The sequence below is a fragment of the Sarcophilus harrisii genome, chromosome 1 (assembly GCF_902635505.1).
Source record: "Sarcophilus harrisii chromosome 1, mSarHar1.11, whole genome shotgun sequence".
Taxonomy (NCBI): Eukaryota; Metazoa; Chordata; class Mammalia; order Dasyuromorphia; family Dasyuridae; genus Sarcophilus; species Sarcophilus harrisii.
Genome location: NC_045426.1, coordinates 181,395,216 through 181,410,004, shown reverse-complemented (window position 1 = coordinate 181,410,004; position 14,789 = coordinate 181,395,216). Strand labels below are relative to the sequence as shown.

At 33.1% G+C, this 14,789-nt stretch overlaps 1 protein-coding gene across 1 annotated transcript in view; it reads left to right on the top strand.

Moving 5' to 3' along the window:
* The window catches only part of TMEM161B (transmembrane protein 161B), a 97,357-nt gene that overhangs the window by 75,790 nt on the left and 6,778 nt on the right, over positions 1 to 14,789 (top strand). Inside the window, exons 6-9 of the mRNA XM_003759855.4 lie at positions 3,621 to 3,772; positions 4,357 to 4,417; positions 4,886 to 5,026; positions 7,802 to 7,915. Of these exons, the coding sequence (XP_003759903.1) occupies positions 3,621 to 3,772; positions 4,357 to 4,417; positions 4,886 to 5,026; positions 7,802 to 7,915 (468 nt within the window). The remainder of the gene's footprint in view (positions 1 to 3,620; positions 3,773 to 4,356; positions 4,418 to 4,885; positions 5,027 to 7,801; positions 7,916 to 14,789) is intronic.

The window sequence follows — 14,789 nt, the reverse complement described above, 5'->3', positions numbered from 1 at the left end:
GAATGCTAGATGAAGAGAATGAATTTCTTTTGATGTATGGGTTTGACTAGGTGACCTGAGCCCACTTCTGTTTCAGATTTAAGATATTTAGTAGTTAACGTTCACTGTTTTATGAAACAAAAAGTACAGGAAGGTAGATGTGTAGAGGTTTTCTTAAGTTTTTAGTATATAAAACAGACCAAAGAGCATAAATGGACCATCTTAATAGTTTCTATTCAATAAAAAGTGTATATAGTTTCAAAATATTCAGTGTGAATAAAATAACACAATTTAATATTGTATTTATATATAGCAAATATACATGCCATAGTATCAAATTACATTGTTTAGATCACACTAAATATTTTTAAATTGTGTAGGACATCTCAGGAGTAAATTAGCTGATCTTATTTATGAATTGTCCATAATTTATCATCAGACTCATGATTAGGGTCTATCTCTTCCTGATTTTTCACCTTTCTTTTCATTATTCAGGACCTTCCCTTGATAGCCTCATACAAACTGTTGTGAACTGACCAGGATGTAGTAAGATTGTAAAAAGTCCCCAGCTTGCCACAAGTTGGCTTTGAGTAACAAATATAACTATACTGGCTTACAAATTAATGAAGTTATTTTTAGTATATTTTGAAGAGGTGTGCTTCCAGGTGTGTTACATGCTTGTCCTAGTGAGATTTAAAAAAAGTAAATACAGTCTCTGCCTTTTAGAACTTAACAGTTTATTAGTACGATACTAGTGCTAGGCCAAGTGGTATTTCAGGTTCTGGATGATTGAAGTCAGGAGAGATCAAAACTGACAGGGGGCAGGGAGGGGTGTGTCAGAAAAGAATTTGTTGAGAAGAAATAACTCATCCTTTAAAGAATATATAGGATTTAATCAGGCAGAGATGAAGGGGATTGTGAAGTTATTGCAGGTATAGGGATCAATCCGAGTAGTTGTGGAGGTAGAGAATGCTGAATTAATTTAGGGAATAGGCCGTTTGCTTATAGGGGAAGGATGTAGCATGAGATGAATTTGGAAAGATAGGGTGATGTCAGATTATGAGGGTCCAACAGAATAATATATATAATCAATCAACAGTTATTTGGAATTTTGGAACACGTTTTCCTCAAATCTTTGGAATGATATTGTTTAGGATAGAGTCCTAAACTATCATATAAAAATCTACTGACATTAATAATGTAACTTAAAAATATTTGATTATTATAATAGAAAATAATATATTTTACATAACCCTAAAATAATCAAATTGAATAAATGTCCATTTATCTTGAATGCTGCTATTTGAAAAATAGTTTTCTGTGGAATATATTACACTGTAAATGGTAAAAGACAGGAAAAGGGGAGAGATAGACACAATTTATTTGAGAGGTAAAAATATATTGGATTGAAATGGTAGCCATCTCTGGTCAGTGGCTGCTGTTAGTCCAAGACAGTTTGGTTTCTGTACAGAGATGGATATAGAGTAACAATTTAAAAATAAGTGCTAAAATGAACCTTTGGAAGTGATTTTACTATCAGATCACATTGTCAGTGACTTGTTCAGAAGTGGGTCTAGTGATACAGCTTGGACTGGAATCCAGGTAGCACATGCAAACATACATACATGCATACAGGTGTGTGTGTGTTATGTGAGAATGTGTCTATATGAGACAGACATAGGTCAGTTGTTGATGTTTTAATTTGAGGAATGTCTACATCATTATGCTTACAAGCATATTAAAAAGAGAGACTGTAATTTAATAACTTTATAAAGGATCAGGAAGTCTCTTGAATTTGTAATTATATAAATGATGAAAAGTTTTGTCTATTTTATACTCTTAGAATCATACATTGGCCTGTAGAGCTGTAAGAAGTTTTAGAGATCTCAATTTTGTAGATTTTTTTTGTAGATGCATAATTACATACTAATGGTAGAGCTACGGCAGAATCAGGCCTAGAACTCCATTCCCCTAACTTTTTCCACTTCAGTCATAAAATATTCCTCACTTTTTGAAGGTGTTGTGTTCTGAGTTAATTTCTCTGTTTGGTTATTTTGAACTCAGGAGTGTTATCTTAGAACTAATATTATAGTTAAGTTTTCAAACTAAGCTCAAAAGGTTAAAATATAAGACTAGTAACAAAAATAAAAAAAAACAAAAACAAAATAAAAGACTAGTATTTCAGTTGCATCTAATCCTTGAATATAGAATTGTCTCTATGGAAAAATTCATTGATTTCCAAGTTCAGATACCTGAATAAATACATCTCCCCTTGTTATAAGTAGAAGTTTCTTTTATACATAAATGTGACAGGTTAGTACTAGAATTTAAAGCTTATATAAAGTTTATATAGATGTTTTTGTTTTTTTCTTTAAAGAAGACAATGTAGTATAATGGAAAAATCTCCTGAGAAGGGAAAGGACGTGGGTTCTAGTCCAAGATTTATCACTAGACTCAATTTGATCAAGTCACTGACTGTGATCTGATTGCAAAATTCTTTCTGTGGTTCATTTTAAGACTAATTTTTCTAAATTTTTTTTTTGTAATAATCTTGAAGCACAGAAAAATTAAGTAATTTGGTTAGAATCACACAAATGAATTTAGGGCTTACATTTCCACATTTGAAGATTTCACCAGATATAGAACTAAAAAATAATTTCCCAACTATGGGTTAAAGTAGCACCAGCTATTGGTTATTTTGAATTCAGGGATATTACCTTAAAAACAGTATTTTAATTAAGTTCTCAAGCTGTCTAAGCTCATATGGTTAAAATATAAGAATAAAAGGATTATAAAGACTATTTCAACTGCATCAAACCCTCGAATATAGAATTGTCTCAATGGGAAAATTCATTGATTTCCAATTCCAGATAGCTGAATAAATATTAATTCCCCTTCTTATAAAGCAGCATGGTCTCATGGAGTGTGCATTGGTTCTGGAATGAAAGGACTCAAGTTTGAATGTTGACACTGCCTGGGAAAGTCCCTTAGCCTTTGTAAGTTTCAGTCTCTTCCTACTAGGACAAGAGTTGCATTAAATGACCTCAAAGGCCCTGAGGCTTCTAGTTCTAAATTCTACCTTATCAATCCAGGAATTAGGATTTTTTTTTTTTTTTAAACAGACTCAAGTGTTGCCTACTGTCTTGAAGACAACTAATTACAAACCCATGGTGAAAAATCTTAGTTTCCTAAAATGGCTGCTTTCCTAGTCTTTCCTGTCTCCAAGAACCTATTGCATAGATATTACTGTAGTAACCTATAGTGCAATATGATACTCATTTTAGTATCTACTCTATTTGAATTTTAGTATCTACTCTATTTGTCCAAGGACAATGTTGCTACTGTTTATTCTCTTTTCCTAAGTCAGGGCTACTCTAAACCACATTTGAACCTGCTGCATTCTTAAATGCTACATTCAGCTTCTTGGGAGAATGACCAGTTTTCCACAAATTTTCTGATTTCCAAAGGTTAAGGAACTTTACCAAGCAGTGTCAACTTCTGAACTTGAAGTTACTTTTGTTGTGGTATATTGTAGACAGTGTTGAAATTCTAATGACATTCCAGGTAGCATAAAGTGGTACTACTGTTGAACTCCACAAAGTTGTTTGTTTTTTTTTTTCCTGAACTTTTTATTCCTACAGCAAGGTACTGTTTTCATTGACTACACACTATTTCAAAGTAGAAGAAGGTGGTGAAAGATCAGTTTGTGTTACCTTTGGATTTTTTTTCTTTGTCAAAGCTATGGCAATCTTGATAGTTACTGAAAACTACCTAGAATTTGGACTTGAAACAGGTAATAAATGCTTTGAATTTAAGATGATTTTATAAATATGTGTGTGTATATGTGTCTTTTCACTGCCCCCCCCCCAATATGTATATGTGTGTGTGTGTGTGTGTGTGTACATTACATATATTAAAATAACTTGAATGTTTCAGGTATACTTTTAATTCTTTCATGTTGAAAATGTGTCCCATTTTAAAAAGCACAATTTGTTGTTCATTGTTTTTAAAAGAAGCAAGTCTTCATTGTGCAGTATTTGCTTTGCTGATATTATTTGCTTACCTTTCAATTTTAATCCCCACCCTGCAACTTTCTTACAGTTAAATATTTCTGTGATGCAAAAAAATTAAACAAATTCCTGAAGAATTAATGCAAATTTTATTCATGTTCATGGAATGTACAAATATCAAAGGGATGTTTTCAAAGACTGTTCCTGTTAATAACCAAATTTTATTGCATTGTGGCATACTAATTAGCACATGAAAGAGCTAAGCTAGACACTTGAAAATTTAAGATGCTGTTTTCTAGCATTTTATTTCCAAAGAAAGATTCTGTATTTTGCCCCTATAAGAATAATACATTTTTTTTTCCTACAGGTTTTACAAATTTTTCAGAAAGTGCGATGCAGTTTCTTGAAAAGCAAGGTTTAGAATCCCAGTAAGTTTTGGAAGATTTTAAAGATAAAATCCAAATATTTTAGCTGAAAATTGAAGTTTGCTTTTTTGTATAGGAAACGTCCTTTCTGATACCATCTTTGTTGCTTTACCTATTCCCTAAAAACTTTATCCTTGTTACAAGGAAGTTGAATTAATAATTTTTGTTTTTAGATTTTGCATTTACCTACTCTTATTAATTTTGTTTTGACCTTTCCAGATTCAAACAATTCTGACTAGAATTTGCTTGCTCTGATATGTCCTCTTAAATGCTTTTTTCCAATGAGAATTTTAACTAGTTAAGTCAGAGTTGCCTTTACCATTACTGTTGTCTTGAGTCAGAAATTGATCTGAATCTGTTTAAAATGTTTCTGGCTGTGATTATTAAATATAATTCATGGACTAAATTGTTAGGAAAAAGGAAATTCATAGTTACTTAAAGAAATATTGATGAATCTTTTCATTTTTTTAGGGGTCCTGTGTCTAAACTTACTTTCAAATTTTTCCTGGCTATTCTGTGTTCACTTATTGGTGCTTTTTTGACTTTCCCTGGGTTGCGGCTGGCTCAAATGCATCTGGATGCCCTGAATTTGGCAACAGAAAAAATAACACAGTAAGCGGAAAATGTACATAAGCACATGCAGATAAATATATGTTTTTCATCTCAATGCAGGTATATGCAATTTATTGTAATGAAAATTAATAATGAAGTAATCATTGATCTACTTAGATTGTACTTCATATTTCTACAAGTTGAACACCCTTTTTACTTTTATTTTTGTTAATGCAATGTATTTTTAAAAGCTATTTACCTTCTCCTTTTCCACCCCTCCAAATAAATCTTCTGTCCAATGAACATAAAAGATACAAATACATATTTGTGCTTTTATTTAAATTGTTAATACTAACAATAACATAATCACTAAAATTAGAATGCAGATATAGATATATATATATAGTTATATATATATATATATATATATTTTTTTTTTTTTTTACTTTCATAATTTGAGCACATGGTTTTTCTTAACTTTTATGTTTGTGCACCAAATATACTGAAACCCTAGTTAACAGTACAAAAATTACTGTTTTATCAACAGTTCTGATAACATAATTTAGGTTGTTGATATTCCACTATGTTGTAAAAATATTAATCAAATTCTTGCTCTAATTTACAATGTTGCCGTTTGCTTTTTAGCCCTACACTGTTGTATGTCATTGAACACTTTTTCAGTTTGAGATATTTTGCTGAATTTCCAAAATAGTTAATGACATTTATTGCAATGTACTTTTCATTATCAATAGATTTTTCTCTTTTTTTTTTTTTCTTTAATGCAGAATATTTGGGGAAAGGCAGTTATTTGTATACAGTTCCACTTATATATAAATCCAAGTTTTCCTTTAGTCTTTTTTTTTTTCTTACAGTTTAAGTCCAAAGTTGAAAATAATCCATTTGATCTATTTATTTACAATGATTAGGATACTCTGAGTAATTCATATCTCCTAACATTCTTAGTCTGTAAAACCCTGTATTTAATAGTGGACCTTCTTTATAGTCTTTTTCTTAGGGAGATGAACATTCATATCACTTTTACCTGTGTCATTTTCCTTTATTTAATTTTGACAGTCCTTTTGTTTTGTTTCCCCCACCTCCATTTTTCTGCATATGCTTTGTGTGTGGGTGTACTTATTCCCACCTCTAACCACACACCCCTTCATCCCCTTTTATTTCTTCCTTTTACTCAGCATGCTCTTGGCTACATCCTGCCTTTCTCCCACCACCCGTCTCTCTAATGGCTTCTTTTAAGAGAAAACCTGATTCTCCCCCTCTACTCTACACACACACTTCAGTCCACTAACCCCAGCGTTATGATTTAAATAAGCTGAAAAGGGTGGGTGGAGGGGAGCCCTTCACAAGCTACTGAAACCGCTGTGGGCTGCTCCTTGATACTATAGTGTTCCCTAGCAACACTGCATACCTAATACTGCCTCTTTCTTTGGCTAAACCCACTGCCTTACTCAGACTGCTGGATGAAAGAAACACTTCATAAAAATATTTAAGCATTTATTATTTTTGTGGATGCTTTATTGGCCCTTGGAATTTAATGTGGTTTTTTAAATATTCTGCTTTTTTGTGCTTGGGAAATTTTTTTTGGGGGGGTGTTGCTTCAGCCCTTTCCTGAACATCCCCACCACCCATTGTGTTACAGCACTGCCTATTTGCAGGGGGTGTGGGCACGCTATCCTGGCTTTGAGAGTAGCGTGATTGGCACAAAGACGTTACCCTCATGGCGGGTATCAGTTCTTACTATGTTACCGGAGGGCAGTGGCCAAACTTTTACCTTTTTCCTGTCAGTTGTGCATGGTTTCTTAACTCAGACACTGTTTCCCCACACAATTTATTATCATTTTAAGATAACAGATATTAGAGCCACTTTACTTTTAAAAATGGTTCTTTGAACCCTCTCAATTTTCTCCACTCAGGGTAGTTGACAATAAAACCAACACCTGTAAAATAAAATAACTATTCTAAAGAATTTGCCTTTGTTCTAAAATAATAAAAATATCTTCTCCAACCATCTGTCCCTATGGGATAAAAATTCTGAGTACAATTAACAATGAAGTTACAGCTATGAACTGAAACCCTTTGCTGTATTGGGAATATTGCCTTGTCAGAAGTGAAATATTTCCTTGATTTGTATAGGATTTGAAAATTAATTTCAGGTATGTTCTTAATGATCCAAGAAAAAATGAAAATTTGTGAATCACATATGATTTTGATAATATGATTTAAACTTTTTACATGATCATTATATACTAAAAGGATTCTAATTTAAACAGTGTTTCACTCAGGTTTGTCTGCCATATGCCTTATAGAGTAATATTATGGACCTCTCACTGTCACTTAAATTGATATAACTTTGTCCTCTATAATGAGAAGACGTTCTTTTAGCTGCATTAAATATAAAAAACTTACTTTTCTATACCTCAAAATTCACTGGGGTCATTGAACACTTAATTCAGAGAACTGCTCATAGAGCTTTTTATTGAATCAGAGTGAGAGTATAGTATAAAGAGGCTGGTGAGGAAAGTTTAGGATAAGATTTGAGGGTTCCCATCCCAGCTCTGCCACTGACCAGCTTTATGACTTCAGCTATCCTTTCTGAACCTCAGTTCCCTTAAGTATCCCATATTTCTCTCACCAGATTATTGTGAAGATCAAATGAGATCAGGTGTTAACACATTCTGGGAAAATATAATGCAGTAGTATATTGTTAGATTATGGTAGACTAAATTTCCAACTTCAGTCTGACCCAAGTCTTCTATAGGATAATTATCAACATTTGTTCTTTTTCTGTATTCATGATTATTTCTTATGTGTTTTCAGAACATTACTTCACATAAACTTCTTGGCACCCTTATTTATGGTCCTGCTGTGGGTAAAACCAATCACCAAAGACTACATTATGAACCCAACTTTGGGTAAAGAAAGTGTTCCTTTGTAAGTGTCATTTTTTTTTTTTTTTAATTTTAAAATAATCATTTATAAGATTTTCTGATTGATTTTATTCAATTGCATATTTTGTATAATTAAATACTACTTTTGACCTTATATTTATCATTGCAATGCTACTTTTAGTGAAAATCAATAGAAAAATTCATTTTAACAAAGGAAGATAACAGGCAAAAAGAATGTTTAAACGATTTGCATAATTGATAATTTACTTGATGAAGGTAAACTTTTAAGTCCTCAAAATTAAAGTCATAAACTATTAGATATCATTGGTTCTGGATTCCGTGTTCTTGCAGTATAAAAAAAAAAAGTACCATTATTCACCCATAGTAAATTCATAGATGAAAAAATATGGAGTTTAATACATATAATTTAAAACTATTTGCCATGTGAAAAGACTACATAGATATTGAATCGCCAAGGCCATATTATGACTATACTTCTCTTAGGTTTAGAATATACTTATATTATATCAGGGGTGTTTGTTTGGTTTTAAAATAGCATTTGTATTATTCAAAGTTAACACACTATATTTTTAGTTATATAGTTTGACTGTAGCTTCATTGGTCTGTATTTAAAATTGCTCAAGTGCAAGTTTGCCTTCTTATTTGTATTCCTCGTCTTTAAAAGGTTGGAGTAAATGGCTAGTCTAGTAATAAGGGGGAGTAGTGAGGAACCAATAAGGTCTAGGTTCTATATCATCCTAAGATTAGAGAAAATCTTCAATTCTGTGTAGGGAAGCCATTATGTCTAAACTTTGTGCCTAGTAGCATTCTCTATACAATGGACTCTTAGTATTTCTTTTAATGAGTGATCTTGTTCCTAATTCTGAATTTTTCACTCATGCATGGACTTCAGTCATTGAAGTTGAAATTGTTATCTTCTCTAATCAGTTTTCTCAAGTTCTGGTAAAAGAAGGAGATGGGAGAAGGATATTAGAATGCCAGTTTCTTCTTCAGGTATATATTTAAATTGAAATCTGAACAATGTCACAACTGCAGATTTAGCATCTTAGCCTTTCTCTGCCTCTACTTCCACTTCATTTTTTTTTTTTTTTTTTGCACCTCAGTTTCACAATTATTGCAAGAAAAACTAAACTCTCATCTCTGTTCCATCTCTGATTGACTTTCTCCCACTGTCAGACAGTTCTGTTAAGTAATTAGAAAGAGACAGTAAGGTTTATTTAAAATGCACAGCCCACATGGTAGATTGTGAAAGGACCCAAGCAGGCAGCTATCAATCAGGAATGTAGGGTAATGGGGGAAGTGACAGTTTTCTCTTCTGTCATAAAGGCTCAATAATTTCTAGTTAAGTCCTTTGTTTGCAATTAAGAACAAAATTGATTGTAATGAAGATTCAACCTTGAAATGGATTCAAATATTTATGTATTCATTTGTTAGCAGTATTAGTTATTTAAGTAAACCATGTCCATATACCCGAAGGCTTATATGAGCAAATCTGAAAGGTGGTACTGTGACAAAAAAAAAAAAATGCCACTGTACAAAAACACTTGTGTGTGTGGTGTGGTTTTATATATATATATATATATATATATATATATATATATATATATATATATATATATATGTGTACATATAAAAATGTGTATTTTAAATACTTTCTTACCAAGTTCTCAGGAATGATTGATAGAGATTTTTTTTTAGCTTATTCACTAAACTTCTCTATCCCTTACCTACCTGGGGCTTTAGAGATCTAGTACAGAATCAATTTAAGCTACTTACTGAATATTTGTTAATAATAAGTAAACAGCATGATACAGTAGGGAAAAGAATTAGATTTGGCATCAGAATACCTAGGTTCATGAGTTAGCTCTGCCACTTAGTACCTATATGAGTTTAGACAAATCAGATCATTCTGATCTGATCTTCCCTCATTCGCAAAATGAAGGCTGTTAGATCAAGTGATCTCTAGAGATACCCTCGCTCTTAATCTCTGAAAGTATATAATATTGCATCATTTCTTTTGATTCTCTAAACCAGCAGTGTCAAACTTAAATGGAAATAGATCCCTGCTGGTCAACATGTTGACTTAGAAAATCAACGATTGATATTATCTGTGGCATTATCTATTTTTATTTTGTTAAACATACAACAATTCCATTTTAATGTGGTAGGGCCTCAAGAGCTTGTGAGTCAGGTCTGCATGTCTTCATGCAGATGGAAGACATCTTCATGGTGGAAGATGAGTTGACTAAAGTTGAGTAAACAACCCTATTAGGTAAATCATGCAAATATTCTTATCCTCATTTTACTGATAAGCAAGGTGGAATCATAAAAGAGGTTAAATGATACATCCAAATGATTGAAGTAGGCTATCAACCTTTATGCCACCCAAATCTAGTTCTCTTTTCCACTGTATCATACTGCTACTTCAGTGAATGATTTGTTCTGAGTTCACCTTTTCCTGTGTACTGTTAATTAGGTTATGTAAATCATGTGGCTATATACAAGACCTCAGACTTCTTTAGGATTCTTCAGATCTCTTTTCTTAGGCTGTTCCTCAATTGAAAGCCAATTTCAGACATTTATTAGCTGTGACTTTGGACACACAGCTAATAAATGTGACTTTGGACAAGTCACTTAACCTTGTTTATCTAAGTTCTTGATGTTTAAAAGCTATTGAAGAAGTAAATAGCAAACCACTCTATTATCTTTAACAAGAAAACCCTATATGGGGTCACAGAGAGCAAGACATGGCTTGATAACATTTTCTAATCTTCTAACATTTCCTTTATCTACTCTGACTATCTGATAGGCAACTTCCTATTATCAGCATGGTTTTAAAATCCTTTTTTATAATGAACTTAACAAACCTCAACAAACATCATCATTTCAATATATTGAAGTCCAGGAAGAAAAAAAAAACTATTTGAAGTTTTGAAGTATAATTTTTCAAGGTTCTTCTATCACCACACTTAATCTCATTGTTTTTTAATCTGATTTGGTCTGACTATAGACTAGCTGATCCATTCTTTCTACTCTTTCACTCCCTCTCTTTGTTCACTGTCACTTCATGACTATACTCTTTTTTTCTAACTTCTCTACCTTAATCTCCTTCAAAGGTCTTTTGACAATTTTATTTCCTTAAATATATTACCCTTTGTAGGAAAAATGGGTAAGTAACTGAGGAGACATGTTCATAAGTTTTTGTTTTTATCCAATTGGGTTTTCAGCTTACCCTATTTCATATTCTAAGGAAATATTTACAGGGGTGGTGGTGATTGTTATTATAAATGCGTTTATTTTGTCATTTTTACAAAGACTTTAATTTTTACACATTTTTTGGTTTTAATTTATTGTTTATACTTGGTCTGCGCTGAAGCACTTGGAAAACCTTGTGAAAAAGCCTCTAAAACTAGATGAGATGAAACCAACTACTAATTAGCTGGTTAGGTTGCTTCCAACCCTCATTTTCTACTATAACTCTTCTTAATTACAAGAGCCACTTTCATTTCAGTTGATCCTCATGAATCTCTATCAGATATGCCCCTAACCCTAAACCTGAAATATTCCAGAGTCTAAGAAGCTTGGACTTAGGAGCCAAGCTTTTAACTAAGTATTTAGGTTCTTCTAGACCCAGGACCTCTCAAACTTTTTAGTCCCAAGACCACTTTATATTAGGTTTTGAGGATCATCTCCAAAGAGATTTTGTTTACATGGATCATACCTATCAATATTTACCATCTTAGAAATATAAGTGCACAGCTAAGTGGCACAGTGGATAGAGCACCAGCCCTGAAGTCAGGAGGTCCCGAGTTCAAATTTGTTCTCAGATACTTAAAACTTACTAGCTGTGTGACCCTGGGTAAGTCACTTAACCCCAGTTGCCTCAACAAAAAAAAAGAAAAGAAAAGAAATATAAAAGTGCTTCATATTATTATGGTATATTGTGATATAGGAGCCATCTGCCAGTGCCTATTAGAGGTCTGACTCAGACCTGTAGAATGTATCTCTTCATGTGAGAGGATGATGGTGATACAAAGAGACTGAGAAACACTTACATTCTCTAATCTCCTCACTGAGAGGCTGTTGTGTTGTCTGACCTCTCTCCTCTTCCCTCCAATTTATTTCATTCCCAATTCATAAGGAACATCTGTGAAGGCTCCTTTGCAACTCCTTCAAGTGCTATAATCCATAACTCTGGGGGCTCTCGGAGAATTGACCTGTCCCTTCATCTAGGCATGGTCCTTAAGTAGTTTTGACCTTAAAGATCCATATCTATATTGCTGTTGTGTTGAAAATTCTCCTCATGTTATTTTGAACCTTCTGCAGAGAAATAACATCGAGGTTATAATGTGATTTCCAGAGTCTTTGGGGAAAGGATGACTTACTCTTAGTCTAAGCTTCTGAGAGACACTGCTGGCAGAAACAGGTTTTCAAAAATGTAGGAAGTGAGCTTCTCCAGATGCATGAATTAACTAGAATGATAGATGACTCCATAGTGAAATTCAAAGATACTGAAAAAAGATTGCCAAGTGTAAAAAACCAAAATGGTTGAAAAGCCCATTTAATTTCAACTTTTGATATTCATTAGATATACCATTAAGTTAGTTCATTAGTACATGTATATCTTATATTGCTACTGAAAATGGAAGATGAGCTGAGCCTAAAATTGAGTAGTAGAACTTTGAGCTTAATGATATTGGAAAATTATATAGTATTTTTAGAGATCCTAAGCTTCAGAAGTCCTTTGTTTTAACACTAGTATTTTCTCAATAGATATATAGGCTGCAAATCAAACATCCCCATTATCTGAAAAATAAAATTTGATCCAGACCATTGTAAGCTTCCTTACATTAATCACAGTGGACTTGAGCATAAGAAGTATCACAAAAGGCATCATCATCAAGTGTTATAATGTTGGAAAAAAACGATAGTCCATCTGTGTGATAAATCCATCCATAAGTGCTCATCTTCTGTCTTCCCCTAAGTTTAACACAAGAGTTCTACCCAGTGTGCTGGGGACCTTCCTCACTTCCCCTTGACATCTTGAAAAGACAAAAGACCAGTGACATACAGTCTACCATTGATCTTACCATGTGACCAGCATTTGTTATTTTTTATTACATATATCTTTGATGACATCTTTACTCATTTCTTCAATGACTCCTTCTTTGTTATGTGAAGTCTGCTACCTAACACACATTTCACCATTGCCTTCTGAAAGATATTAATTTTTAATTCTTTAAAGATTGTTTTGTTCTGTGATTCACAGTCATGCAATACCTTCCATAGAATATTATTTAAAATTGACTTTGTTCTTTGAAATGTTTGAAGTTATTAAAGGAGTTTTGCAGTTTCCCAAAGACAATCCAAACTCTTCTTTTTTCCCTTTTTTATTCTAGGTCCAAGTTGTTTTTCAGTTGCAGTGTCTGTCCAAATATATATTGATGAGTTCTATAATTTGACCAACTAACTGCACATCATAATCAAAATAATAGTAGTTCTCCACATTTGATTTTTTTTCCTGTGAGTTTGTTGGGTCAAAATCTTTGGACTGGTTATAGATCTCTGTCGGGGAAGCTCTGCAAATGTTCCAATTAGCATTCTGTATGTTATCCAAAACAGAAATATCCAGAGGACCTTTGTCAGTATAGATAAAATATTAAAGAAAAGTTTTTGGAATGTTGGGTAACACTTTTGTTTCCCCATAGAGAGTTTATGAATGAGAAAGTGTGATTGGTTTGTATCAATGGAGGAAATATGAGCCCTTAATGAAAGCACAAATCCACTGAAATAAAAGTACAAATGATGACCTGTTTTTTACTTAATCATGAGGATAAAGTAAAATGATATGCCTTAAAACATATTAAAAACCTTACAGATAAAATAAATGTTAGTTAACATAAAGTATACATATACATATTAAGTTGCTATAATGTTTTAGGCACTGTACAAATTGCTGGAGATGCAAAGAAAACCATATCCCTCACCAAAACAAAAAATCAATACCACTTTCAAAGATGGTTAGTAAAGGAGCACATGGAGGCCAGGAAGCCTCAATACCCATATTGATAAGCCAGGTTGAGCCAGTCACATACCTTTCTAGTAAAGGAAAAATGTGAAAGCATCTGCACAATAAGGGGCTCCTGGGATTTCCAGCTGGAAGTCGTCTGCCCCTATACACAGCCTAACAATGATCAGCATCGCAACTATAGCCTACAAGCCTGATGATGTCTTTGGTTTTAACTTCTAATGTAGCAGCCTTCCATGCCAATCCCTCTCTACCCCCAGCAGATGGGCACAGATAGTATTGGTATCTAGTATTGGTGTTCTACAGATCATCAGTCCCATTAACCTTCTTCCCCCTCCCCCAACACACAGATACCACATTCTAGTAAACCCACAAACTATACATTCTTTGCTCTCTGCACATATTGTGTATATACCAGTTCGTATATGCATGCACACAGGCCATCACATATGCATGCACCTATATGTGTAATAGATGTATACCTACATGAGCAATTTGTATGTTTCCTCCCCCCCAACCCTATTCAATATAATATTAAATTACATTGGAATAATTTTAATAGAAGGAATCATAGATGGACATTATTACACCTACATAATCCATGAGCTTATTAAAAATGGACTAGTGGTGATTTTTTACAAGGAAAAAAAAAAGCTACAGGTTGAAGATCTGGAATCCTGTGCCCCAAATTTACAAGAGCCTTTTTCATGAAATCCTAATGTTTTTGGTTTTTATTTTATTATTATTATTATAGTAACTTTTTATTGACAGAACCCATGCCAGGGTAATTTTTTTTACAACATTATCCCTTTCTTGCACTCACTTCTGTTCCGATTTTTCCCTCCCACCCTCCACCCCCTCACCTAGA